The sequence below is a fragment of the Tamandua tetradactyla genome, chromosome 1 (genome assembly GCF_023851605.1).
Source record: "Tamandua tetradactyla isolate mTamTet1 chromosome 1, mTamTet1.pri, whole genome shotgun sequence".
NCBI lineage: Eukaryota > Metazoa > Chordata > Mammalia > Pilosa > Myrmecophagidae > Tamandua > Tamandua tetradactyla.
Window position 1 is genome coordinate 65156303 of NC_135327.1, and position 27400 is coordinate 65183702.

Below are 27400 nucleotides of genomic sequence, written 5' to 3' on the forward strand. Positions count from 1 at the left end.
GGCCCCGGCGGTGGATCACGCTTCGGAGTGGGCGGTCCGCCCAGGGAGAGGAGCGCGCCACGCGGGACCCGGAGCGCTCAGAAGTCGCCAGCGCCTCGCGTCCGGGAGCGCCCCCAACCATCCCGCTTCCGGAAAACCCCCGTCCTTCCCAGCACCGGGGAGACCCCCCCAAAACACACGTCCGCCCCGAGCCCCCGCCCACCCGGTGTGGGCCCCCGAGGCCAGTGGCCGCCATGGCAATGCGCGGTACTCCCCTGCTGGGCTGCTTGCTGGCGGTGCTGGCGCTGTGGCCCGGGGGACGCCCGCAGACTGTGCTAACCGACGACGAGATCGAGGAGTTCCTCGAGGGCTTCCTGTCGGAGTTGGAGCCCGAGCGCCGAGAGAAGGACGTGGAGGCCCCACCGCTCCCCACGCCCACCCTGCGGGGCCGCAAAGCCCAGGCGGTGGACAAGAAGATGGTGGCGCAGGGGGTGGCTGGAGAAGGTAAGGACCGGGGGCTGGGGGGCCCTACTGGGGAGGGGCCGGCAGGCAGGGGTGGGGGTAGTTGGTGTCAGTGGAGGGTCTGGGCCTGGCCCCGCAGTGACAAATGTCCTCGAATGCACGAGCATCTGTTGAGCCCAGGTGTGTGACAAGCACTTTAGGAAGGCAAGGTAAGTGGGGCCTCCAGACTCTCAGGTACCAGGCACCTTCTGGGGAGCCAGTGCTTGGCTGTCCCAGCCTCTCATCCCCAAGCCCCTAGAAGGACTGGGCTTGAGCCAACCAGACTTTGCAGCTCTCTACCCCAACCTGGTCCGAGGTGTGTTGCTGTTTAACAGGGGTCCTCGTGGCCTTCTCTTTCACACCGGCTGTCCCTCAGTATTCCATCTACCCTGTGAGTGCCCTCTTGCCCACAGAGAGGTGGATGAGGGGGTTGCAGAAGACCCCTTCCCCAAAGCTTCCAGGTGGCAGTGGGTAGTCTTGGATCAGTGTGAGGATCAAATGAAGTGTGCCCCCATCAAAGCGTTGAATCCGGGACCTCTTATGCAGTCAGCTGTCACAACATTTTAGCTGCCTGGGTGATCCTCTGGAGGTGGCCAAAAGTTTTGTTTCTCTCTCCCTCTTCCAGGAGACTTTGGAGCACCATCCATCATTCCTGTGGCTCTGTGGGCCCCTCCCCTGCAGTCCCAGCTCTAGATCTTTCTGTGCTCCTCCCCACCCCCTCCCACCTTGGGGGCGGTTCTTGGGTCCCAGGACAGTCACCCTGCACCCCAGCCCTGCCTCTAGCCTCTCATAGGATGGGGAGGGGCAAGGCTGGCCCAGGTTCTTCCTGGCCTTTTGTTGTTTTGCCCCTCAACTTCCCTGTGCCTGCCCCCTCCCCCCTCATTAAATTCTTCCAGCACAGTGGGAGGACTCCCAGGGAGAGGCTCATGCCTAGACCTGCTCCTCCCCCATGCAGAGTGAGCAGAGGGCAGTCAAGGTGGGCAAGCAACCTCCCTGCTGGCCTGGCCCCCTGCCTTCTGTGCAGTCCTCAACCCCCAGCAGTTCTGGCTTCCAGCCTACCCCCAGACTCCTTTGCTTCTTGCTAAGGGCACAATTCCTCTTCCTTGGGCTTCAAGACCCACCAGTGTCCCCTTTTCTTTGAAGGTTTTCTTGTTGCTGCAGGGAGGCTTCTCAGAGCTCCCTGGCTCTGTTAACATTTCATTTTTTTTTTTTTTTTTTTTTATAATTTTTTTTCAAGGAAAGACAGAGAGAAGGAAGGAAGGAAGGAAGGAAGGGAAACATAGACAGATAGAAGGAAGGAAGGATAGAAGGAAGGAAGGAAGGAAGAAAGGGAAACATCTTTAAACATTTTCTTGTTTTATTGTATTTTGTTTTTCCGTTTTTTGTTACATGGGCTGGGGCCGGGAATCGAACCGAGGTCCTCCGGCATAGCAGGCAAGCACTTTGCCCGCTGAGCCACCGCGGCCCGCCCTGTTAACATTTCATTTTGTTAACCCTTCATTCTGATGGCATTTGAGGGGAATGAGGCTCTCTCCCTGTTCCAGGGCTGGCTGATGGCCATTCAGCAAAGGAGTGAATTGTGAGAGGCTTAGACTGTGGTCCTAGGGGTTGGGGGGATGAAGGCCTCCTTCCCCGGAATTGAGTGTCCCAGAGACCTAGCTGCAGTAGTGATAGCCCCACACTTGCAGGCAAAACCCAGGTTCAAATCCCAGCTCTGCCACTGGAGCAAGCAGCTTAACCCCTCAGTTCACTGGTTTGTAAACAGCATTAACAATGACCCACATGCTCAGGCTGTTGGACCCACTGGGTGTGACTACACGGGGGAGGGGGCACAGAACAGGCTATTAATTGTCTTTAAATCTCAATCCCTGACAGCACCTCCAGAAAAGGCCAAAGATAAAGGAAAGAAAGCGAAAAAAGAGAAAGGTCCCAAGCCAACCAAGCAGTCCTTGGAGGGGTCCCCGAGGCCGCCCAAGAAAGGACGGGAGAAACCACCCAAGCCTACCAAGAAGCCCAAGGAGAAGCCACCCAAGGCCACCAAAAAGCCCAAGGAGAAGCCACCCAAGGCTACCAAGAAGCCCAAGGAGAAGCCACCCAAAGCCACCAAGAAGCCCTTGGCTGGGAAGAAGCCCCCAACCTCGGCCCCCTCAGAAACCCTGGAGTGGCCACTACCCCCACCCCCAAGCCCTGCCCTTGAGGAGTTGCCCCAGGAGGGAGGTTTGTCAAGAGTTCCTCCAGAGTTGTGGGTCCTGACCTAGGGTTGTTATAACGCAGGGAGAATAGGCCCCTGGGCCACTGCTTCTCGCAGACTTCCCACCCCCAATAGACAGCATGGGTGCTAGGGCCTCATTTTGGGCATGAACTCTGGCCAGTGGATGGGTAGGCTCCCTTGATGCTGAGGCCTCATGGGTGGGGTTCTTTTCCACTGGGCTGGGCTCTCTGCCCCCTGGGCCCCTACCCAGAACATCTGCACCCATCCACGTGTCCCTAGGCTCTGAGCCTGCAGGGAAGGCGGGGAGTCAAATGGCAGCCAGGCCACCCTAGACCCATTCTTCCTCTCTGGGGGGTGGCTGTGGGGCAGGGCTTGGGCTCACCAAAAGGTTTTCCAAGCTCTCTGGTCCCAGGGGATTCTAGCAAGATGCCCAGACAACCCAGGGCCTCTGTGCTGCAGGGGCTGTTAGCCAAGTCTGGGTGACATAGGGGCCTGCTTTTGACCCACTCTGGGCCTTCTGGACTGTAGGTGAGGCCCTCTCCCAAATTCATGGCAGGGCCCTGGAGGAGAGGACACTTGCATGGAGACTCAGGGGCATCAGCCTGGAGGGTCTGGAACTATCTGGGCACTCGGCACTCATATGGGATGGGCCTACCCCCTCCTAGAGGGCTCAGAGGGCTTGGGTCAAAGGTGTCTCCAAATGCAGCAGCCCACAGTGGCTGCGCAGATGTGAGCATGAAAGGGGTGGAGTTAGAGCCCTGGTTGCAGGAGGGTCCTTTCCCAGGGAGGATTAGGGAGCATCTTCAGAGCAGCCACGAGAGCTTTCTCCCCAGAGCTGGAGGAGGAGACAGAGCCACCCACGCTGGACTACAATGACCAGATAGAGAGGGAAGACTATGAGGACTGTGAGTTGCCTTTTGTGGTTGGCCTGGGTTGGTGGGGGCAGCCCTGTCTGCTTTGTGAGGGGTCCAGCTCCCTCAGAGCTGCCCTCCCTCGCAGTTGAGTACATCCGGCGCCAGAAGCAACCCAGGCCTCCACCCAGCAGGAAGAGGCCTGAGAGGCCGCGGCCTGATCCCCCAGAGGAGCCCAAGTCACCCCAGATGGTGGTTGAGGTACCAGAGAAGATGGGTAAGACAACCATGTCCTGCTGTGGCCCAGCATGGGGTGGAGGCACTGACGGGCTGGAGGTGGGGAGGGCCTCAGGGCTCTAAGCCTACCTTGTGTCTGTCTCCAGAGCAGCCTTTCAAGCCCCTGCCGCCCCCACCACCCCCTGAGGAGGAGGATGGCTACGGGATCCCCAACTACGATGAAAGTGAGTCTCTCGCACCTATGCACTGTGACCCTGAGCCTGGGAGGCCAGGTTGCAGTTGGGAGATGGGACTTGTGGCCACAGAACTCCATAGGATGGCAGCTCAGTGGGAGGCTACAATGCCCTGAACGTCCCCTATTAGGCTCACCCAGGCCCACTGCCTGCACTCTTAATCCCTCAGAGCTGAGACTCTTCTCCAACTTCTTTCCTGGTTTCTGCTTGGTCCCAACCCCATTGGGAGTGCCCTGAAACCTCATCCTCAGCTTGCCCATTTCTTCTTTTACTGACCTCCCCGTCCCATTGGGGCTCCTGCCCTGAACCTGGCCTGCCTCTCATCACCTATTTCCCCTGTCCAAACTCCTCAAGGCTCACCCCTACCCCCCAGCCTGTCCTGACCACCCTCTAAGCCTTGGTCATGCCAGTGAATGCTGGTGGGTGTATGGCTCAGGGTGAGCCTGTACCTTCAGGGTCCCTCTGGGAGTTGGTGGGGGCTGGGTGGCTAAGGGCAAGTGTCAGGGCCCCTTCAATGTTGTGCTCCCTCTTGGCAGTGGACTATTACTTCCGGCCTCCTTGGTCTCAGAAGCCAGATGCCGAGCTGGAAACGGATGAAGAGAAGGAGAAGCTGAGTGAGTGGACCTAAGCCTGCCCTATCCCTTGCCACAGCATGCATTCTGAAACCCAGGGTTGAGCTGACAGGCCCTTCCCACTGTCCACTCTGCAGAGAAACCCAAAAAGGAGGGCAGCAGCCCCAAAGAGGAAGAGACAGAAGACCCGTGGGCAGTGGACAAAGGCAAGGACCGCAAAGGTGCGTGGGCCAGGGGGACTGGGGGTGCCTGGCACGGGTGGACTAGAGGCATCTGGACTCGGGAGGCTCTGGGACCCTTGGCATCACCTCCTGTCTTTGGTGCCCCGCAGGGCCCAAAAAGGGCGAGGAGTTGGAGGAAGAGTGGACACCGACAGAAAAAATCAGTGCGTGAGCAGGTCCAAGGCCAGAGCGGGGCTGCTGACAGGCAGCAGGGGTTGGGAACAGTTTCCCGGCAGCCAGCCTGTACCCCAAGACCCTTTACTGCTCCTAGATTCTTGGGGCCCAGAAAAGTGGGGACCCTGGGAACTGAGAACAACCTCCCCTGACATGTCTTGACTCCAGAGCAGGCAGAGCTTGGCTGGCTATGAGCAATTCCATCCTGAGCAGAGCAAGGGCAGCTGGCCAAGCGTCTGTCTGTCAGGGAGGGCAGAGGCTCCCTGGGGATTCTTGGCAGCAGAGTGGGTATACTGGTCGGTGCCCAGGGCTGGGCTAGAGGAGAGAGGCTGCCGTGCCCTTGAGCCCATGAGGGTCATTGTGTGGCCTCCAACTGGTCCTGTTCTGAGTGGTTTCCCCTGTCACCTCTGTGGGCCTTGCTGCCCCTGGGAGATGGCTTCTTAGTCCATTCCCCCCGGGGGGGGGGGGGGGGGGGGCGTGGCTGAGGCAGGTTAAGATTGCCAGGGGTCGGGGATGAGCAGTTCCACCCCACCAACCACTGGAGCTGCTGGCTTCCTCCCTGGCCCCTGTGGCAAGGGTGTGGGCACCTGCTCTGGGGGTGGGTAAGCAGGGTCAGTAGGCTGCAGCAGCAGTGCCCATGTCCCTAGAATGCCCCCCCATTGGGATGGAGTCACACCGCATAGAGGACAATCAGATCCGCGCCTCTTCTATTCTGCGGCATGGCCTGGGGGCGCAGCGCGGCAGGCTCAACATACAGGTGGGTGACAGCAGGGACCCCCACCCAGAGCTCCAGGTTTCCACCCCACCCCCTCCCCCGCTCAAGTCCCTCTTTATGCCTGCCCCACAGGCAGGGGCCAACGAGGACGACTACTTTGACGGGGCATGGTGTGCAGAAGATGATGCACAGACACAGTGGATCGAGGTGGACACCAGGAGGACCACCCGCTTCACTGGGGTCATCACCCAGGGCCGCGACTCCAGTGTCCAGTATGTGGGCAGGGCTGAGGGCCAGGATAGATTAACACAGGGTCGACAGCCACTTCTGGTCAAAGCTAGTTCCCAGCTGAGCAGACAGGTCAGGGGAGTAAACAGCCCACCCACGGTTACCTCAAGGCCCCGGATGTCACATTCCTGGGGTCTAGAGGCTGGCCTGGGCCCCTGGGCAGGGTACTCTCACCAGCCCATATGTTCTCACCCTCAGTGCCGACTTTGTGACCACCTTCTTTGTGGGCTTCAGCAATGACAGCCAGACATGGGTGATGTATACCAATGGCTATGAGGAAATGGTGAGCCTATCTTCTGTGGCCAGAGGTTGAGGGGCTCACAGCTGGGAGGGCGCACAGCTCTGAAGGCACTTCCTCCCCTAGACATTCCACGGAAACGTGGACAAGGACACACCAGTGCTGAGTGAGTTTCCTGAGCCAGTGGTGGCCCGTTTCATCCGCATCTATCCACTCACCTGGAATGGCAGTCTTTGCCTGCGCTTGGAGGTGCTGGGCTGCCCCTTGTCCCGTGAGTGTGGGCAAGCTACAGGGCTATGGGGGGCTGCGGGGGGGGCTGGGGCTCAGCGGGCGGCTGGCTCAGGGCCCACCCACTTACCCCTCTGCAGCCATCCACAGTTACTACACACAGAATGAGGTGATGACCACAGATGACCTGGACTTCCGCCACCACAGCTACAAGGACATGCGCCAGGTGGAGCAGCTTTTCAGGGTGCTGTGGGGTCGGGATGGGGGGCAGTTTCCTGGTCCAGAGGACCTTGCAGAGCTCACCATGCACAGGACATCCCCCTCCACTGCCACCATCACCTTGATGCCAGGTAGAAAACTAGGGCCAAGTCACTTGGCTGAGACTTTGTACCCCAAGGATGATGGGGAAGCGCTTCACCTGCGGAGTGAGAAGCTGGCCGAGGTGCTCCCTGGGCCCTCTCCCTCCAGGGCTAGCACCTCCAGCCCCTTCTTCTAGAGGTTCATACAACAGAAGCCCCTCCCACAGAGCAGAACTAGGACAGTGAAAGTGGTCATGGCCCCTTGTTGGGGTTGGCCTGGCCCCTCCTGGCATCTATACTGCCTCCATCAGCCACATGATTCCATCCTTCCACCTCCCCAGCTGATGAAGGTGGTGAATGAGGAGTGCCCCACCATTACCCGCACATATAGCCTGGGCAAGAGTGCACGTGGGCTCAAGATCTATGCTATGGAGATCTCAGACAATCCTGGGGACCATGAGCTGGGTGAGCAGGGGCCCTTGGGATGCTATCCTGGCACAACCTGTCTTGACTTCATCTCCCCACCCTTGCCCAGGCCTGCCTGCTGCTAGCAGTCTCCCCTGAGCTCTGAGGTTCCAGACCTGTGTTGCTGGGCCCTACAAGCCGGCCTCTAAGGCCTCCTTACCTGAAGCTGCCCTGGGCCTCAGGTGGCAGGGTGGTTGCTGAGGCTACAGCCTTTGCAGGGGAGCCAGAGTTTCGCTACACAGCTGGGATCCATGGCAACGAGGTGCTAGGCCGTGAGCTGCTGCTGATGCTGATGCAGTACCTGTGCCGTGAGTACCGTGACGGGAATCCCCGCGTGCGCAGCCTGGTGCAGGACACCCGCATCCACCTGGTGCCCTCGCTGAACCCGGATGGCTATGAGGTGGCTGCGCAGATGGTGGGTAGGCGGTCCAGAGGGTGGCGGGGCCAGGCAGGGTGGCACTTCCTGACTCCACTATCCCGCAGGGCTCGGAGTTTGGGAACTGGGCACTGGGGCTGTGGACCGAGGAGGGTTTCGACATCTTTGAGGACTTCCCAGATCTCAACTCTGTGCTTTGGGGAGCTGAAGAGAGGAAATGGGTCCCCTACCGGGTGCCCAACAATAACCTGCCCATTCCGGAGCGCTACCTCTCCCCAGATGCCACGGTGAGGATGCAGCTGCGAGGTAGTAGAATCCTAAGTGTGAAGGCTCAGAACGCTAGCGGGTGGGTGTGAGGGGAGGACCACAGGTGTCTGTCATCTGCCCAGCCCAGGGGTCATGGAGACAGGAGCCCAGGGACCCTGAGGCTGCAGCCCTGGCCTCATGCAGCTCCTGGTGGTCCCCTAGGTATCCACAGAGGTCAGGGCCATCATTGCTTGGATGGAAAAGAATCCCTTTGTGCTGGGGGCCAACCTGAACGGGGGTGAGCGGCTCGTGTCCTACCCCTACGACATGGCGCACACGCCCACCCAGGAGCAGCTGTTGGCTGCAGCCATGGCTGCTGCTCGAGGAGAGGAGGAGGACGAGGTGTCGGAGGCCCAGGAGACCCCCGACCATGCCGTCTTCCGTTGGCTGGCTGTGTCCTATGCCTCAGCCCACCTGAGCATGACTGAGCCCTACCGGGGAGGGTGCCAAGCCCAGGACTACACAGGCGGAACGGGCATTGTCAACGGGGCTAAGTGGAATCCCCGCTCGGGGAGTGAGTCAGCCTGGGAAGGCAGGGGCTGGGGGTGGGTGGCGGTTAGCAGGGTCTTGGGCGGTGCTGTGACCCCTGCCCTTGTCTCTGCCCTCCCAGCCATCAACGATTTTAGTTACTTGCACACCAACTGCCTGGAGCTCTCCATCTACCTGGGCTGTGACAAGTTCCCACATGAGAGTGAGCTACCCCACGAGTGGGAGAACAACAAGGAGGCGTTGCTCACATTCATGGAGCAGGTGGGGGCTCGGGCAGGGCTGGGGACGGAGCCGGGCTGGAAGGCACCTAGAGGGCATGGCAGCCAGCTCCCTCCTCCTGGCAGGTCCACCGTGGCATCAAGGGAGTCGTGACAGATGAGCAAGGCATCCCCATTGCCAACGCCACCATCTCTGTGAGCGGCGTCAACCATGGTGTGAAGACAGGTATGATCCTGCAGACCCTTATCCTGCCTCCTATTGGAGGGGGCTGCCCTGTTCCCCCCTGGGGATCCCTGCCCTGGGCCAAAGGTGGGCTAGTTTTAAGGGTGGGGTGACGGGGTGGCTGGCCTCCCCTTGCCCTGCAGCAAGTGGGGGCGACTACTGGCGTATCCTGAATCCGGGCGAGTACCGTGTAACAGCCCATGCTGAGGGCTACACACCAAGTGCCAAGACCTGTAATGTGGACTATGACATCGGAGCTACGCAGTGCAACTTCGTGCTGGCCCGCTCCAACTGGAAGCGCATCCGGGAGATCATGGCCCTGAACGGGAACCGGCCCATTCCACGTATTGACCCGTCCCGACCCATGACCCCCCAACAGCGGCTGTTGCAGCGTCGCCGCCTACAGTACCGCCTGAGGATGCGGGAGCAGATGCGTCTGCGCCGCCTGAATGCCACTGCTACTGCCACTACCACTGCTAGCCCGGTGCCCCCGACCACACCACCCCCCACCCCCACGCTACCCCCAACCCCTATCCCCACCCATACCCCTACCCCTACCCCTACCCCAGGCTCCAAGCTGGGAGACTGGCACCCCCTTCCCCTGACCACGGCTGGCTGGGAGGAGTTGGATACTGAGATCTACACAGAGATGGTGACGGAATTTGGGACTGAGTGGGAGCCCGAGGAGTGGGAGGAAGAGGAGGTGGGCACAGGCCCAACATTCCCCTTCACTACAGCTGAGACCTACACTGTGAACTTTGGGGACTTCTGAGGACGTGGTCCCATCGCTCCACTTAGCCAGCTCAGCAGCCCCGGCTCACAGAGGACTGGCCTGCAGTACCTGCCCAGGAACAACTCCCATCTCCTCTGAGGGACAACAGCGTGACCAAGACCCAAAAGGCAGAGTCTTTAGGGGTGGGATCGCCAGGCAGCCTTAGGGTTGCATGGATGGGAATGGGCAGGGGTGAGAAGACCAGCAGCCTTTTGTTCCATCCTTTTTGCTCATGCCAATAAAACAAGCTCACATGGCAGATGAATGTTGATGTAAAAAATTCTCATCCCTGTGACCTGCTCAGAGTGACTTCCTAGTGGGGACAGAGTTCACTGGGCAAGGAGAACCCACTTCTCAGGCCAAGCCTTGCAGGCTCTTGTGGCATGGGGCTCACACAGAGGAAGAAAATGTTCAGGCTTTATTGCTGGGTGCTAACAATGCAGTGAAGGAAGGGCTGCTTTCCAGCCTCCCAACCCAGGCACAGTCCAGCCCCATCCATGGCTGCCTTTATGGTTAAGAGCCCAAGCCCAGGACACCCAGGTCCTCATCGTCCTCTGCCCCAAAGCCTGAGAAGCTAATGGGCTGGCAGGCCAGGCTGCGCAGACTCACAAGGCAGGCAGTCTGTGTGGCACTGAAGTCAGGCACGGCCACTAGCAGCACAGTCTGGTCCTCGGGGCCTAGAGAGAAACCATATGGGAGCTGTGGCCCAAAGGAAGGTCACCAGAAGTACTTGGGGCCATGGCAAGAGAGGTGGCAGCAGGAACCCCCTCAGACCATGGTGCAAGGGCTGGGACCACAGCCCAGGCCAATGACTCTACCACCCAAGGGTAACCCTGGCTATGACCCTGACGTGATATGAGCTTGAAGTACTGGCCGAGCATGCAGGCACTGAACGCTTCCCACCTACTCTGCCAGCTAGTTTGCTCAGCCTAGCTGCCTGCAGTGAGGTGACAGCACTCCAGGCAATGTGGCCATAGGGCAGATCCTGGTGGTCCCACAGTCAGGGTAGCCCAGGCCGCAGGGCAATTGGGAATTCCACACATGGATTTCCTCCTCTGGGGGTCATGGCCCCAGCTGAGAGCAAATTCCCTACAAATACCAGGCCCAGGTTCACAGAATTCCTCTCACCTCGAACAACTTTGGAGCCAAAGCTGGGGGCACTGCCACAGAAGTAGACATGAGGACACTCGGTGAAGATGAATGGGTCTATTCTGTAGAAGGGATAGCAACCTGGAGGAAGGGAAGGCGGGCGACTAAGGGCAGGGCTTCCATCTCAACCCTGGGGCATGTGGGGTTAAGAATCCTCTGCTGTGAAGCTGCCCTGACCCCTCAAGTTGTCAGAGATCAGAAGCACCTACTTCCAGCCCGTTATGACTATAACAATGTCCCCAGATGTTGCTACAGAACCCTGGACGGTGGGAGAAGAGCAACCCTGGTTGGAGCAAAGGGCTGGCCTTTGGGGCCCACATGAAGATGGGGGCTCAGGTTGGGCATGGGTACAGGGCTCTGACCAGCCTGAACTTCCAGTATGTGCCCAAGGCCTGCAGCCCCAAGCAGGGCCTTGGGTGTGGACAGAATGAAGGTTCCAAAGTAGCCTCCAGAATAAGCGCCAAGCTTCTGACCATCTAGATAAGTCGTGGAAAGGCTGGTGATTGCCAATCCATACTGGACCACCCCCTCCAGAACACTGAGGAGGCCTACAGCCAGTCACTTCACTTTCATGGGTTGGAGCCAGTTACCAAGGGTGTCAGGGGCTGTGGGGCTGAGATGACGGGCTCGCAGGGTCCACTCCAGGATCTCCAAATGGTCTTCCATGCTGCTATACCGGAAAATGTCACTCACATTCTGGCCTGACGTCCCCAGGAATCTGCAAGGCAAAGCTTGGCTGACCATAGGGCAGGAAAGCCACCACCAGGGTCTCCTGTTCCCTCCAGGGTGCAGCACAACAGGCTCTTAAGACCAAACCACCCACGGGATCCACTGGGCTGTGCAGTGTTCCCAGGGTACCCTGGAGACCAGAAAGGGGCCAACTCCAAGCTGCCCCCAGCCCTTCCACTTGGTGAACCTGCCTGAATGAAAGGCCAGGTTCAGTCCTGAGATCTGGCTGTGCTGGTTACCTGACACCATCAATAGTGGCCTGGTAGGGGTTGGTGACCAGCTGGAGCGTGGAGTAGGCAGTGGCCAGCGGGAACATGCATGGGTGCAAGGGCTGTTGGGGCAGCGTGTAGTTGGTTGGATCAAATTCACCTGGCATCACATCTACAGACACTGAGGCCTGGAAGGACAGAAAGAGCAGGAGGAGTTCAGCAGTTTCCAAACCTACCCACCACATAGCTCAGGAGCTCAGCAGTACCCATCCCCACCTACCACACAGCCCGGGACTCAGCAGTGCCCATTCCCACGGGACACAGCCCAGAGGGGCTCTCATTTCCTGCTCTGCGTACTCCCTCTGCCCTTCCCTGCCTGCCTCCAGCTGCCCAAAAGAAGTTTCAAAGGCTTCAGTCTCCCCACAACCTGGACCTCCAGGCTCACTCACACTCAGCTGCAGGAGGATCTCATCCAGCATCTTGACCGCTTCCACACTGGCTGCCTGGGTTTTCTTGGTCAGGTACTTGGCCTGAAAGCAGAGATCCCATAGACCCTGTCAGTCATGAGTAAGGCTAAGACCCAGGAATTGCCAAAGTCCCCTCCTGGGCCCTGGCTCTAAAGAGGACAAAGCACATTCCACCCATAGGAAGACAGGAAGCACCTGCCCCAAAGACCCCACAATCCCTTCTAGCCTTCCCACTACACTGAGCACAAGGCTCAACAGCCCTGAAGACAGTGGCCCCAGTGTGACCATAGGAGCTTCACAGTGGCCTGCAATACCCTAGGCCACTGATTCCAGGGTGGGCTCACAAGGGTCTTCTGGAGCTCTCTCAGGATGGGGCTGGGGGCTCCCAGAGTAGGGATGGGGAGGGGTGCTTTCAGGGTGGGATGGAGTGGGATGGGGCAGAACCCCAGGTGGTAGGCTTGAGACCTTGTTGATGGAATCCCTGCTCTGGGTGTTCTGGCTGAGGAGGTTCCCGGCGAGGATGACCCGGGAGATGTGGGCGGCGCTGCACTGCTCCCCCTCGTCCCCAAGTTGCCCTGTCACCACGTCCACCAGCAGCTGGGTGCCCAGTAGGCTCTCACCCCCGCCTCCACCTAGACCCAGGCCGGATACCAGCAGCACGAACCTGCAGGAAAAGTCAGGGTTCCTCCAGGCTAGGGTGGGGTGTCTAGGAAAGAGGTAGCCCTGCCCAGGCTGCGATCAGCAAAGCCATAGGCTGAGCTGCTTCGCAGGGGGCAGGGAGGATGGACAGCAGTCAGACTGGGAAGGCTGCTCAGCATGGGACCTCCACCCTCCTGGACTGACCTCAACAGACCTCCATGGTGAGCCCCCCTTCAAGCTGCTGCTCACCTGTCCATGTCCAGGGGAGCCATAGGCTTCTGAGGAGCAAGGTCTGCGAAGCAGTGGTCCTCTACCAGAAACTTCCCATCATCTCTCACAGCACCCAACACAGCCAGAACCGTCCCTATTGATCAGCGGGGTCACAGTCCCCTAAGAGGGAAGGAACCGAGGTACTGGCCCCCCAAATGGGCTCTCCTCCTTACATGCTGGTTGGTTCTCTACTTAGAACGTCATGAATTGTGCTCCTACTTCCTGGGGCCACTGCCCTGAGAGAGCAGCTAAGAAGAGCTGATGTCTTACCAGGGCCTTGCCCCCTCTGATGGTCTCCAGCTGGCCTGAACCCAAATTCACCTCCCCACGAATGCACATAGGCTCCAGCATGCATGGACCCAGGACACCACTGCACCCAGAACCTAATTCACTGGCTTAGTACCTGTAACTAACTTGGATATATCAATGGTGCCTTCCAGTTTGATGCGCTGCAACTCATCCTCCAAGATCAGCTCATCGTCAGGGTGGGTGTATTTGCTCCGAGGAGGCTGGGGCAGAAGGTTGTGCTGGAATGTGGAGATGAGAGGTGGTCTTAGGCCAGAGCCCACCAAGGCCCCTACACTGTACAGTGAGAGGGTAGCTGGGCTTCACCCTATTGACCAGTCCTCAAAGGCTCACTGCTCCTTCCAAGGCCCAGCTCAGGGATTAGAACTGGGGCTCCACCATGGGGCTGAAGTGGCCACATCACTGCTCCCAGCTCAAAAGCCCAGGTTCCTGCCCCAGGCACTACCTGCCCTTGTGTGAGCCTTCTGGTCTTACCTCCTCACTGACTTCTCGCAGGATAGAGGGCTGGAGCTGCATGGCCTTGAAGAGAGTCCCCACCACACAGCACTTCTCCCCAGGCTGCAGTTCACATAGTTTCTTCACTCCAACTCCACTGCCTGAGGGACAAGGGGCATACAAGCTCAGAGTCCCTCTGGCCTCCACCCTCTGTCAAGGGCACAGGAGCTCAGAGTTCTACCAGCTTCCACTCTCTGTCAGGCACAGGTGGCTCAGGGACCGGCCAGCCCTCACCCTCTAACAAAATCAGAGAGACCCCTTCCACCCTTCTGCACAGAACATTCAGCTAAAGGCCTCTTGCCAGTATGCTACAGCCCAGGAGCCTGTCCTTTCCTGGGAGGAAAGAACATCAAGTGCCAGAAAACAAGAGCTTTCTCCCTGGACCTTATGAGTGACAACAAAGGATTGCTCAGCTTCCAGAGAACAGGGGACTCTGGATGTGACTAGGCCTTAAATGCCATAATGCGTTCCTTAAGAGAGAGACAGATGCACAAAGTGGTCATGTGGATGACGGAGCAGTGACTGAAGTTATCAGTCAGGAGATCAGAACCAGGTGGCCACCAGAAGCCAAAGAGGCCAGGGGTGGATTCACCCCAGGAGTGCCTGAGGGAGCGCGGCCCTTGCAAGATTTTGGGCCCCTGGCCTCTGGAACCATGAGAAGGCACATTTCTGTTGTTTTAAGGTACATGTGTGTATAACTGTGTTACCGTGGGCCCAAGCAGGAAACCAATAATTCCTAGCACAGCTTCACTTGCAACTTCAGGTAAGTGAATACTGTGAGCCAAGTCTTGACATAACTCTGCCCTAAGATTTTACTATTGCCTTGAGGAATTTGGTATCTTCTCCCCCCAATATGCCTCATCCTCTAAAATAGATACCCCAAATTCAAAACCGTATCCCCGGAAACCCTGTTCTCCATCACCCAATGCCTAAGGGGCCCATCTCTGTGGCTCAGTGAAGCACTTCCAAGCTTTTCCCAGGATGCTGATGGTAAATGAAGACACATGGAAAGAGCCTGGGGCATTCAGGAAGTAGGGCACAGGAGAGTGTGGTCTGTAGGAGCAGGGCCTTTCCATGACTGGCCACTAAGGGCACGGAGAGGAAGGCACACAAGCCACTGAAGGCCCATGGGTGTGTCCATGCTGACACCAAGCCTGGAGAATAGGCTAGAAGGAGGCCAGGGAAGCCAACCCTTTCCTTAGCTGATCCACATCTGGGAACAGCCAAGATATCCCATTAGACCTGCACCCTACAGAGGGGAGGGAGAGTCACTCCAAATACCAGCACAGGACAGAAATGCCAGGGCCAAGGGACTAGCCATCATCCACTGATTCTTCCCAGGCAGCCTGTGCTAAACAGATCATATGCTGTAGGACATCCACCCTCACACTGACACAAAGGGAAATTGGGGGGTGTAGCCTGGGGCACTGCTGTGTAAGGCGGGGATGACCTCTATCATCCCCATTCTACAGCTAAGGGCACTGCAGTGTGGTTAAGCAACACATCCAAGTTGACGGAGCTGGAATCCAAATCTGTGCCCTTAAGTACCCAGTGTCACCACCCATCCTCATCGTTCAGTCTCTGCGCTGGGCACCAACACACAGACGTGAACAAGGAGGCCAATTCCTCCCTCAGTGAGCTTCAGTCTAGGAGGAGACAGACAATAACCACTGTGATGGGGGCCACAAACAGGGAGCAGAACACACAGAGGAAGCCCCATTGGCTAAGGGGTGGCCAGAGGTGGCTCCTCAAAGACACGGCATTACATGGAGGTCTAGGAGTGAAAAGGAGTCATGGGAAGACCAGGGGGGGGAGTGTATGCCAGGCAAAGGGAAAAGCTAACAGCAAGAAAGGACTTAGAGGTCCAGGGCATACGTTTGTTTAAGAAAAAAAAAAAAAAGATGTCCAGGAAACACAAGAACGAAGGGTGAGGGGGCTTCCTAGAGGCAGGCTGGGCTTCCATGAAGTGGCTAGAGCCATAAGGAGAAGCTGCCAGACGTGGGAGTGGACCATACTACCTTGCTCCCTCCACCGAGCCTCCCAGCTGCATCCTATGCATGATGGGGCCGAGCAGCTGTCCCTGCTGAGCATGGCCTCAACTCCTGACCCACACACTCTGTAAACAGAACAGAATGGCTTTCTCCCATAGGGGTAATGTTATGTAACCTCGATAAATGGAAGATAAATTGGTACCAGACGGGCATGGCCATAAAAACCTCAAATGTGGAACCAGAGGGACCTCAAGGGTGTCCCTAGGGACTCAGAGACAAATTAGGGAGATGTGCTTGAAAGCTGAAGTGAAGGAGACCTAGAGATGTTACAGTGGAAAGCTGACCAGCACTCTTGTCTGTGAGAAAATAGTGTTGGGGATCACATGCTGTCCCCCACAAAGACATGTTCAAGTCCTAACCCCTAGTCCTGTGTGTGTGAGCTCATCTGTAAACAGAATCTTTGAAGGTCCTATTAAGATGAGACCAAATGGAACAATGGTGGACCTCAGTCCAGTATGACTGGAGTCTTTATGAGCAGAGAAGTAGGAGTGAGGAAACACAGAAGAGAGATGGCTATGTAATGGAGGTGGAGATTGAGTTAGGGGTTGCTGTCAAGCTACCGCCAGTATGCTACAGATTGCAAAGAAAGCACAACCCTGCTGATACCTGAACTTCAGACTTCTAGTCTTGCAGACTGTGAGACAATAAATTCCTCTTGTTTAAGTCAATCAGTTGTGGTATCCATTATAGCAACCCTGGCAGACTAAGTCAGTAGAAAACAGAAAATGTCATTAAGGTGTGTGACAAGCTGACTAGCAGCTGTCCTGGCTGGGGATGGAGGGTGCCACATGGCTTCTCCCGTGCCAGGAATAAAATAACAGTCTAAACTAATGGATCTGGTGTGGGATGGGCTATGCCAAGCACTCAAAAAGCTGCCCAGAAGTGAGACTAGTATAGCGGTTACCAGGGGCCAGGGGTAGGAATGGGGAGTTGATGCTTAATTGGTATAGAGTTTCCGTTTGGGGCAATGGAAACGTTTTGAAGTTTTGGTAATGGTTGGTAGTGATGGTAGTGTAACATTGTGAATGCAATCAACAGCATTGAATTTTATAAGTGAAAGTGCACAAAATAAAGTATTTTAGCTTATACAAATATTACCAGAATAAAAATTAAAAAATAAAAATAAACAGAATTGTACAAAGACTAAATCCTAATGTAAATTACGGTTACATTACTATTATTATTATTAATTATAATAATACTGTCTTAACAACTGCAACAAAGGTACCATACAATGCAAAATATTAACAGGGAAAACTGTGCGTGTGCGCGTGTGCGTGTATGTGTGTGTGTGTTTGTGTATATGGAACTCTGTTCTGCTTTAAGAAAAACAAAACAAAATGAAAAAACCTCCTTAGGTACAATTCTAAAGTACAACCTGAGTTGAAATTGATTGAGCTTGGTACTAGGATACCTCATTGTTGAGGATAACAACAATGAATAAGACATGGGTTCAACTACAAAAGTCTGTTTAAAATAATAATAGGAGATGAATCTGAAAATGATATGGAAAACCATTTATAAGACTGAGGAAGTGCAACATCACCCAAAAATGAAAGGTAGGAGGTGGGGTTCTACTTCACCACCAAGAATAATCCAACTGGAGAGTTCAACAAGGAAGTAAGAGAGAAAAAAGAAAAAAAAAAAGAGATGGAAAAGCAGTGCCCAGACTGAAGACGGCAGTGTGAGACGTTCCAGGGCTCCATCTCCCCACAAAAGCATGGAACAATAAGCAAGAACTGTCAGAAACAATTCTCTCAAAAACTCCAGAAAACCATTAAAGGATTGCAGTAACAAGGTGGGTGCTACCTGGCTGGCACCTCACCTAACCCTCTCCACCTTGGCACAGAACCAGTCTGAGCTCCCACTGCAAGGTGCAAACTCCTGGTCCCCATTCTGGACAGCAGAGTAACCCTCGTGCACATACTAGGAGCAAGTCTAGCTGGCACAACCTGGCTACAGCCTGAGGGACTGAACTGCAATACTTGTGCCAAATGCCTAGAACAAAGGATTGCTGGCTAGGAGAAGGGGACATCAGATCTGTATAAACTGGTTAGGAAAAGGGGACATTTGAATCTGTATAAACAGGGGCCATGCATGCAAACCCAGGACAAAACATACACAAGAAAAGATTAGGGAGTTTCTACACTTGTGCCTTGGGCTATTTTTTAAACTCTTTGTATGGATAAGCTCTGAAGAAGAACACCCCACAGGTCAATCCACAAAGAATGAGAAAAGGTGTTTTCTTGTAAGCTGATGGCATTCCAGTTAATATTTTCCATAATACTAGTTGGATACAAGCTTAAAGATCAGATGACTTGAGTCTAAAATCCAGAGGACACATTAAAATATCAAAATGCCCAAGTTGCATTAAAAGACAACAAAACATACAAAGAAACAGGAAATAATGGTCCATGTGAAAGAGCAGGATAAAGCATCGGACACCATCAATGAGGAGGACCATGCCTGGAACAGACCACACAAAGTCTTAAAAAACAGTCCTAAGTTTGGTGGTCAATGAGCTAAAAGAAAACATGAACAAAGAATTCAAGGAAAACAATAGAAGAACACAAAGAGAATATCAATAAAGAGAAAGGAATCTTGAAAAGGTACCAAAGAGAGCTGAAGACTACAGTAATAAAACAAAAAATTCCCTAGAGGGGTACAACTACAGAAGGAGCTGACAGAAGAAAGTGAAGAAAGACAACCAATCATTCAGCCTGAAGAGCAGAAAGGAAAAAAAAAAGAAGAAGAAAAAATGTGAACAGAGCCTAAAAGATCTTTAGGATACCATCAAGCATGCAAATATTCACATGTGGGAGCCATAGAAGGAGAAGAAAGAGAGAAAGGGGCAGAAGGAATATTCAGAGAAATAGCTGAAAACTTTCCAAATTTAACAAAAGACATGAAAATATACATACCCAAACTGAATAAGCAACAAACAGAATAAAACCAAACTGTCATGTACCAAGACATAATATAATCAAACTGCCAAATACCAAAGATAAAAAAAGATCCTGAAAGCCCCAAGAGAGAAGCTATACATTACATATAAGGGAGGTTCAATCAAATTAAGAGCCAATTCTCTCTGGAAACTATGGAGGCAAGAAGGCAGTGGGATGACATATTTAAAGTGCTGAAAGGAAAAAACTGCCAACCAAGACTTCTCCATCTGTCAAAACTGTGTTGCAGAAATGAGGGAGATATTAAGAAAATCTCAGATAAACAAAAGCTGACCAGCCATGCAAAAAATGTTAAAAGGAATTATTCAGGTTGAATGGAAATGAATAAAGTTATATGAAGGAAGAAAGATCTCAGGTAAAGGTAACAACATGGGTAAATAAAAATGCTTCATTTATTTTGGATTTGTAATTACATTTTTTACTTTCTACAGGATCTAAAATGCAAATGCATAAAAATGATATAACAGTGGTTTTGGACTCATAAGGTGTAAGTATGCAATTTGTGACAAGAACTATATATAAAGGTGGGGGGATGAGGGTTATAGAAGCATTTGTATATGCTATTGAAGTTAAGAGCTGGAATAACCAAATGAGAATGCTGTAGATTTAGGACGTTAAACATATGTCCCACGGTAGTGACAAAGAAAATATTAGAAAGGAGGAAAGACTCTAAAGGGTTCACTACAAAAGATTAACTAAATGAAAAAAGAAAAAGAAAAAAAGAAAAGCAGTAAAGGAAGACTTGAGTACTGTCATGGTCAGGTTTATGTGTCAACTTGGCCAAGTGGTAGTACCTGTTTGTCTGGATGGGCAAGTGTTGGCCTGTCTGTTGCTGTGAGGACATTTCATAGAATTAAATTATTATCACATAGGGTGCATTCACAGCTGATTCCATTTGTAATCAGCCAAGGGTAACAGTGTCTTCTGCAATGAGCGATGCTTAATCTAATCACTGGAAGCCTATCAAGGAGGATTCATAAGAGACAGGCTGTCTTTCTGCTTTGGCCGGCCAGGCTCTCCTGTGGAGTTCGTCCAGATCCTCCATCAGAATCGTCAGCTTCACAGCCTGCCCTACAGATTTTGGACTCTACATTCCCACAGTTACGTGAGACACTTTTATAAATTTTATACTTAGGAATATTTCCTGTTGATTCTGTTTCTCTAGAGAACCCTAACTAACACAAGGACAAAAAAAAAGGTGTACGTCTAAGACTTACAAAAACCCCAAACAGTAAAATGATAGAAGAAAGTTCTGCATTATCAGCAGTTCCTTTAAAGTAAATGGGCTAAACCCTCTAGCCAAAACACAAAAATGGGCAGAATAGATAAAAAAGCAAATTGACTCAACTATACGCTGTTTACAAGAGACTCCTAAGATTCAAAGACACAAAAAAGGGTAAAAGTTAAAAAGTGGGGGGGAAAAAACCCACATTCAATGTGAACAGTAATCAAAAGAGCAGGTGTGGCTATACTATTACCAGACAAAATGGACTTTAAGTCAAACTGTTAAAAGGGACAAAGAAGGACACCATATAGTAACAAAAATGCCAGTTCATCAAAAATTATAATAATCATTATAAACATATATACACCTTCTAACAGACCCCAAAAATATATGAAGCAAACATTTACAGATTTGAAGGGGGAAGTAGATAGTTCTACATCAACAGTAGGAGACTTCGAAGCACCACTTTCAATAAAGGATAAAACATCCATACATAAGATTACAAGAAAATAGAAGACTTGAATAATACTATAAAACTAGACCTCGCAGACATATATAGAATGCTTCATCCAACCAGAGCAGAGCACACATTCTTCTCAAGTGCACAAATGTCACATCATTCTCTAGTATAGATCATGTTATGTCCCAAAACAAGTCTCCATATATTTTAAAAGACTGGAATCACAAAACTATCTTTTCTGACCAAAATGGAATGAAGCTATAAATCAATGACAGAGGAAGACTGGAAAATTCACAAATATGTGAAAATAAAACAATAAGCTCTTAAACAACCAATGGGTCAAAGAAGAAATCAAAAGGAAAATTAGGAAATACCTTGAGACAAATGAAAATGAGAGCACAACACACCAAAACTTAGGAGATACAGCAAAGGCAGGGATCAGAAGGGAATTTATAGCTCTAAATGCTTATATTAAAAAAGAAAAAGACCTCAGTAACCTATCCTTACACTGCTGGGGAACCTAGAAAAAGAGTAACCAAACCCAGTCAGCACAAAGAAGGAAATAAAGTTCAGAGTAGAGATAAATGAAGTGGAGAACAGAAAAACAACAGAAAAATCAATGAAACGAAAAGCTGGTTCTTTGAAAACGTCAATAAAATTGTCAAACCATTAGCTAGACTGACCAAAGTAAAATAGGGAACGCAGATACCAAAATGAAAAATGAAAGGGGAGACATTACTACTGTTGTAGTTAGATTCAGTTGTCAACTTGGCCAGGTGAACGTACCTAGTTCTGCTGCTGTGGACATGAACCAATGGTATCTGAGCCTCATCTGTTGCTAATTACATCTGCAGTCAGCTAGGAGGCGTGCCTGCTGCAATGAATGACTTTTGACTTAATTGGCTGGTGCTTAAATGAGAGAGTGCAACGTAGCACAGACGAAGCAGCTCAGCATACCTCATCTCAGCACTGGCAGCTCACCCCAGGCCTTCGGAGATGCACAAAGAAATCACCCCCGGGAAAGTTGTTGGAACCTAGAGGCCTGGAGAGAAGGACAGCAGAGACCATCCTGTGCCTTCCCATGTAAGAAAGAACCTCAGTGGAAAGTTAGCTGCCTTTCCTCTGAAGAACTAACAAAATTAATCCCCTTTTATTAAAAGCCAATCTGTCTCTGGTGTGTTGCATTCCAGCAGCTAGCAAACTAGAACAACTACCAAACTCACAGAAATATAAAGGATTCTAGAATATTATGACCAAATGTATGCCAACAAATTAGACAACTTAGCAAAAATGGACAAACTCCTAGAAACATAGTACCTACACTGACTTGAGAAGAAATAGAAGAGTTCGACAGACCAATAATAAATAAAGACACTGAATTAGTAATCAAAACTCTGAACAGAGGAAAGCCCAGGTGAACTTTACCAAACATTCAAAGAGGAATTAATACCAATTCTTCTCAAACCCTTCAAAAAAAGTGAAGAGGAAGGAAGGCTGCTTAATTCATGCTAAGAGGCTGGCACCACCCTAATTACAAAAGCCAGACAGAGGTAACACAAAAAAAGAAAATTACATACCAATATCCTTTATGAATATAAGTACAAAAACCCTCAACAATATTCTAACATACCAAATCCAACAGCATAAAAGGATTTTATACCATAAGAGCTGGGATTTATTCCAAGAATGCAATGTGGTCCAACACACACACAAAAAAATCAATGTAATACACCATGGTAATAAGATGAAAGAAAGAAAACCATAAGACCACCCCAATGGATGTAGAAACAGCATATGAAAATATTCAGTACCCTTTCTTGACAAAAGCACTCAGAAAAATAGAAATATGGGAATAAAAGGGAACTTCCTCAACGTGATAAAGGGTATATATGAAAAATCCACAGCTAACATCATACTCAATGGTGAAAGACTGAAAACTTTCCCCCTAAGAACCATGTACTGAAAGTGCATGCCAGAGAAAAAAGGCCATAAAAATAAATAAAAGGCACCCAAATTGGAAATAAAGAAGTAAAACTATTGTTATTCACAGATAGCATGATCCTACATATAGAAAATCCAGAAGAAACTACAAGAAAGCAACTAGAGCTAATAAGCAAATTCAGCAAAGCAACAGGGTACAAGATTAATATGCAAAAATCTGTGATGTTCCTATACACCAGCAAGGAACAATCTAAAAATGAAATCCAGAAAACAATTCCACTTACAAGAGCAACCAAGAATAAAATATCTAGGAATAAATTTAACCATGGATATAAAGGACTTGTACACAGATAATTCCACATCAGAAATTAAAGAAAACCTAAACAAATGGAGATTCTGTGCTTATGCACTGGAAGACTTAATACTGTTAAAATGTCAGTACTACCCAAACCAATTTACAGATTCAACATGATCCTGGTCAAACTTCTAACAGCCTTCTTCAGAGAAATGAAAAGCTAATTATCAAATTCATATGGAAGGGCAAGAAACTCTGTTTTAGTTTGAAAGCTATCAAAATGCGATATACCAGAAATGAAAAGGTTTTTAAAAGTTGCAGGTTTACACTGCCAACGCTGTGAAAATATCCAAATTAAGGCAAGGCTATGAAAACGTCCAATCAAAAGCAACCAAGGAAAGATACTTTGGTTCAAGAAGGCCAATAACATTCAGGGTTTCTCTCTCAGCTGTAAAGGCACATGGCGACATCGGCTAGCTTTCTCTCCAGACCTCTTCAACAGCTTCCCCGGAGCTCTATTTGTTCTACCGGCTCTGTTGGTTCTGGTGGCTCTCAAGCTTTTTCTAAAATGGTTTCCTCTTAAAGGGCTCCAGGAAGCAATCCCACCTTGAATGGGCAGAGACATCTCCATGGAAACTATTTAAACAAAAGTTACCACTCACAATTGAGTGGGTCACATCTCCATGGAAACAATAAAAAGCTCCCATCCAGCAATATTGCATGAGGATTAAAGAACTTGGCTTCTCTGGAATACACAACGGATTCAAACCGACAAAGACCCCAAATAGCCAAAACCATCTTGAAAAAGAAGCAGAAAGTTGTAGGATCACACTGCCCAAATACAAAACTTATGATGAAGCTTCGGTAATCAAAACGTGCGGTACTGGCAGAAGGACAGACACACAGAGTAATGGGATAGAACTAAGAGCACAGAAATAAATCCACACATATGTGGCCAAATGATTCTGACAAGCGTGCCAAGTCCATTCAATGGGGAAAGAACAGTTAAAATAAATGGTTCTGGGAAAACTAGATACCCACATGCAAACAAATGAAAATGGACCCTACCTCACACAATACACAAAAATTAACACAAAATGGACCAACAACCTAAACACAATAGCTAAAACTTAGAGGAAAACATAGGGAGATAACTGCAGGATCTTGTTTTAGGCAACGGATTCTTGAAGGCATGAGCAAAAGAAGAAAAAATAAACTGGACTTTATTAAAATTAAAAAATTTTGTGTGTGAAAGAAAATTATCCAGAAAGTGAAAAGACAACAAACAGAATCAAAGAAAATATTTGGAAGCCATATTCTAATAAGAGCCTAATATCTAGAATATAGAAAGGACTATTGCAAGCCAATAACAAAAAGAAAAACCACCCAATTAAATAAATGGGCAAAAGACTCAAACAGCCAGTTCTCCAAAGAAAGATAGAAAAATGGCATTAGGAAATGCAAAACAAAACCACAATAAGATACCATCTTAAACCCACTAAAATGACTATCATTTTTTTAAAAAACGAAAATAAGTGCTGCTGAGTTTGCAGAGAAACAGAAATTCTCGTACTTTATTATTATTTTATTTTGGGTATATGGGTTGGGAATCGAACCCAGGTCTCGTGCACTGCAGGTAAGCATGTTACCAATGAAACACCCATGCACCCTAAATTCTCAAACATTACTGAGGGAAATGTAAAGTGGAACAGCAGCTATGAAATACAATGGGCAGTTCCTCAAAAAGTTAAACATAGAACTAACATATGACCCAGCAATCTCAGTTCTGGGTGGGATACCTAAAAGAATTAAAAGCAAGGATTCAGATATTTGTATACCAGTGTTTATAGCCTCTTTAGTCACAATAGCTAAAAGGTGGAAGTAGGCCAATGGTTCAGCAATGAATGGTTAAACAAATACTTTACATACATACGATGGAATATTACTCAGCCTTAAAAAGGAGCTTCACACCCAACAAATGGGAGAACAGGATGACAAACAAAGGAGATCAGTGAAAGGGGTGGGGGTGGTGCTTCTGAGAAGTAGGCAGTCCCCTACAAACAGGCACCCATCTTCATACGGGTACTACACCCACCCAGGTGCTCACCAATTTCCCAGGGGGGATGTGTGGAATTCTGTACTGAAAAGGAGGAAGAGGCAGAGGAGGAGCACTTCCCCACACTGTGAAACCATCACCATCATCACCGTAGTGAAGCCCTACTTCCAACCAGCTTCTGAACTAAACCTTAACTTTCAAACCCTCAAATGGTTTAAATCAATTCTTACTGTTACCTTATAAAGAAACTGCAGTACAAAAAAAGGTTAACTTTCCCAGTCACACCAGTTTTCTCCATGGTATTTCTAAGAACCCCTGGCACTTTCTGGATGTCAGAGGGGAAGCATTTTCCCAGACTGTCACTTACCCCAGTGCTGCTGGGCCCGGCTCACCAGGAAGGGCCTCATGTGGACAAGGCGAGTGGCATAAATGTGGGCATACTGCCGGTTGAAGTTGCGCTCCCCCAGCCTGAAGGGCTGTGAGGAATTGGTGTAGGTTGTTACAGGCACACGTGCAAACGTGGAGTTGTTGGCTGATGGTGGGGACAGCAGAGTATGGGCCCTCTGGGCAGCCTGCTCGGAAAACATGGCCCCACTTCTAGCCCTGCAGTGGTCTCAATCACTACACCAAGCCAAAGAGAAGGTGGTCACAACAAGAACACAAACAGATTCTTGCAATCCTTTCCCACCCTCAAAGTAGCAGACAGACACACTCTATCTGGTATATCTCAGTCAAGCTGACCAGTGTACTCTAAGGGCCCTGGAAAAAAGGGAAACAGCTGTGGTAGACACCAGACCTGGGTCAAATAAGCACCTGGAAATTTAACAGGTCTAAACATTGATGTCTGGCCCTGAAGCCCTTGTTCAAAGCAGGAGAAAAGGAAAGCTAGGGACACTACTTCCACTCCAAGGCTGTCTGTGAATCATAGACTCAAGGGTCTACTGCTTGTTTCTTGTCTGCACCTGGACGACTAGCAGGGTCTCCAATGAAGAACCCTCAAAGGGGGGCCGATGAGGACCCCTACCTGGTCAGCTCCCCTACCTGGCCATCTCAGGGCAGAGACAACCTAATTATTAAATACGCCTACCATAAATAACATAATAACCCCAACATTAAATAACAAAAATAAAACATAAATCAGCCACTTCTTTGCACAAAACTTCCGTTTGCTTCACCCCGCCAGCTCTCTTGGTGGTCCCAGAACATAACAGATGTTCTGCCTTGAGGCCTCTATGCTCCAGCTTCCCTGTGTCTAGAATGTTCTTTTTTCTATCTACCTGACTCATTCACTCAACTCCTTCAAGTCTTTGCTGAAATGTCACTTTCTCAGCAGGGCCTCCCCTGACCATACAACTGCAACCCCTGGCACTTCTGCTTCTATTTACCTTCTAATAAACCATTATGTGAAATTTGCTTACTGTCTGCCTCCTCCAACTAGAATGCAAGTTCCAGGAGGCAGACGTTTTGCATGTTTTATTTCTGGAAGTATCAGCATGGAGAACTATACTGCCCAGAATGGTAAGCCACTAGCTACAGGGAATTCTGAGAAGGTGAAATGTAGTGAGTTCGAATTGCAGTGCTGTGAGTGTAAAACACACCAGATTTTGAAGCCCTGTTACAAAAAATATCTCAATAATTTCTTCACATTGGCATGGAAATGATAATACTTTGGTTCTATTGGTTTTTAAAGTACAACATTAATACTAATTTAATCTGTTTCTTTTTAATTCTTAAATAAAGCTATTAGGAAACTGAAAATTATGTATGTGGCATCTTGCATTCTCTATCGAACAGCTCTGCTGAAAGAATGAATGTATATGAAAGAACTTGAAACCCGAATGTGCAGAACCGTGGCAGTTACCGAGGCCACACTTTGTCACGGAACAAACACTAGGTGGAAACCTAGCCATTCGATTACAGATTCATGTTGCTGTGGGTCCTGTGGAAGGGCTTACTGCTTCAACATACCCACAGCATGGGAGTCAGACCCTCTCTGTCCAGCTCGGGAAAGTGGGAAGGGGAACATTTGCCTGTCTATGCCAGACGAGTGCATGAAGTTTACTAGGAGGTTCAAACTAGCCACATCTTCCTTTCCTTATGGTAGATAATTCAAATTACTTTCTACTAAGTATTGATTTATTACGCAGGGGAATACAAAATTTGTTATTAGCAACAACAAAAATGCCTCTCTTCTTTGGGGGGGTACTAAATGTAAGTTCAAGCGTAAGCAGCCCCGGACCAGCAAGAAGCCCCCACCCTACACCCGCCCCCCGCCTACCAGTTGTCCCGGGCCCTCCTTTCCCCTCCCCCACTCCCGGCCCCACTGCAAACCCGGGCCTGACTTTATCATCACGCGAACTCTCACCAAGGGAGCCGAGGCTCCACGGGGATACGCGGCCGGCGCGACACTCCGAACCGGGGAGGGTGGAGTCCAGGGAGGGATCCGGGCCTTGGAAAATCGCCCCCAATACCGGGTCAGAGGAAAAGCGCCTGCAGTCTCCGGAAACCCCACTCACTGAGCTGCGCGCCAGGCCCCGCCCATCGCGGC

The 27400-nt window shown here is 50.8% G+C and overlaps 2 protein-coding genes across 7 annotated transcripts; one reads left to right on the plus strand and one right to left on the minus strand.

The window, feature by feature from the left end:
• Positions 1–12: 12 nt before the first annotated feature.
• Positions 13–9856, plus strand: AEBP1 (AE binding protein 1). Of its 3 annotated transcripts, XM_077118049.1 has the most exons (21): positions 13–483; positions 2356–2697; positions 3226–3301; positions 3512–3597; positions 3692–3820; positions 3927–4004; positions 4550–4627; positions 4723–4806; positions 4917–4970; positions 5628–5737; positions 5828–5967; positions 6182–6266; positions 6348–6492; positions 6590–6675; positions 7090–7213; positions 7432–7628; positions 7697–7876; positions 8058–8409; positions 8506–8645; positions 8729–8828; positions 8969–9856. In XM_077118049.1, the coding sequence occupies exons 1-21, from the start codon at positions 234–236 to the stop codon at positions 9595–9597; spliced, it is 3465 nt and encodes a 1154-aa protein (XP_076974164.1). In that variant the 5' UTR covers positions 13–233; the 3' UTR covers positions 9598–9856. The 3 variants fall into 3 exon arrangements, with proteins under 3 accessions (XP_076974164.1, XP_076974154.1, XP_076974145.1); XM_077118039.1 differs by lacking the exon at positions 3226–3301 and having other exon boundaries at positions 14–483; positions 3526–3597; XM_077118030.1 differs by lacking the exon at positions 3226–3301 and having other exon boundaries at positions 162–483; positions 3526–3597; positions 8184–8409.
• On the minus strand, positions 9427–27400 carry POLD2 (DNA polymerase delta 2, accessory subunit). Of its 4 annotated transcripts, XM_077118061.1 has the most exons (11): positions 27218–27400; positions 25220–25473; positions 13841–13962; positions 13464–13587; positions 13040–13154; positions 12617–12815; positions 12134–12214; positions 11715–11872; positions 11337–11464; positions 10726–10827; positions 9429–10274 (listed from the first exon to the last, which is right to left on the minus strand). In XM_077118061.1, exons 2-11 carry the CDS (start codon positions 25437–25439, stop codon positions 10111–10113), a joined length of 1413 nt encoding a protein of 470 aa, XP_076974176.1. In that variant the 5' UTR covers positions 25440–25473; positions 27218–27400; the 3' UTR covers positions 9429–10110. The 4 variants fall into 4 exon arrangements, with proteins under 4 accessions (XP_076974201.1, XP_076974192.1, XP_076974184.1 ...); XM_077118086.1 differs by lacking the exons at positions 25220–25473; positions 27218–27400 and adding an exon at positions 23403–23442 and having other exon boundaries at positions 9427–10274; XM_077118077.1 differs by lacking the exons at positions 25220–25473; positions 27218–27400 and adding an exon at positions 23202–23313 and having other exon boundaries at positions 9427–10274.

Bases quoted from the DNA above. Each gene is read 5' to 3' on its own strand.
- POLD2 (XM_077118061.1), bottom strand. From the start codon at position 25,439: ATGTTTTCCGAGCAGGCTGCCCAGAGGGCCCATACTCTGCTGTCCCCA. The intron at 12,215-12,616 runs GTCTCAAGCCTA...CTCTGCTTTCAG, and splicing joins GCAGGGATTCCATCAACAAG to GCCAAGTACCTGACCAAGAA. The intron at 11,873-12,133 runs GTGAGTGAGCCT...CTGTCCTTCCAG, and splicing joins AGATCCTCCTGCAGCTGAGT to GCCTCAGTGTCTGTAGATGT.
- AEBP1 (XM_077118049.1), top strand. From the start codon at position 234: ATGGCAATGCGCGGTACTCCCCTGCTGGGCTGCTTGCTGGCGGTGCTG. The intron at 4,005-4,549 runs GTGAGTCTCTCG...CCCTCTTGGCAG, and splicing joins GATCCCCAACTACGATGAAA to TGGACTATTACTTCCGGCCT. The intron at 8,829-8,968 runs GTATGATCCTGC...CTTGCCCTGCAG, and splicing joins CAACCATGGTGTGAAGACAG to CAAGTGGGGGCGACTACTGG.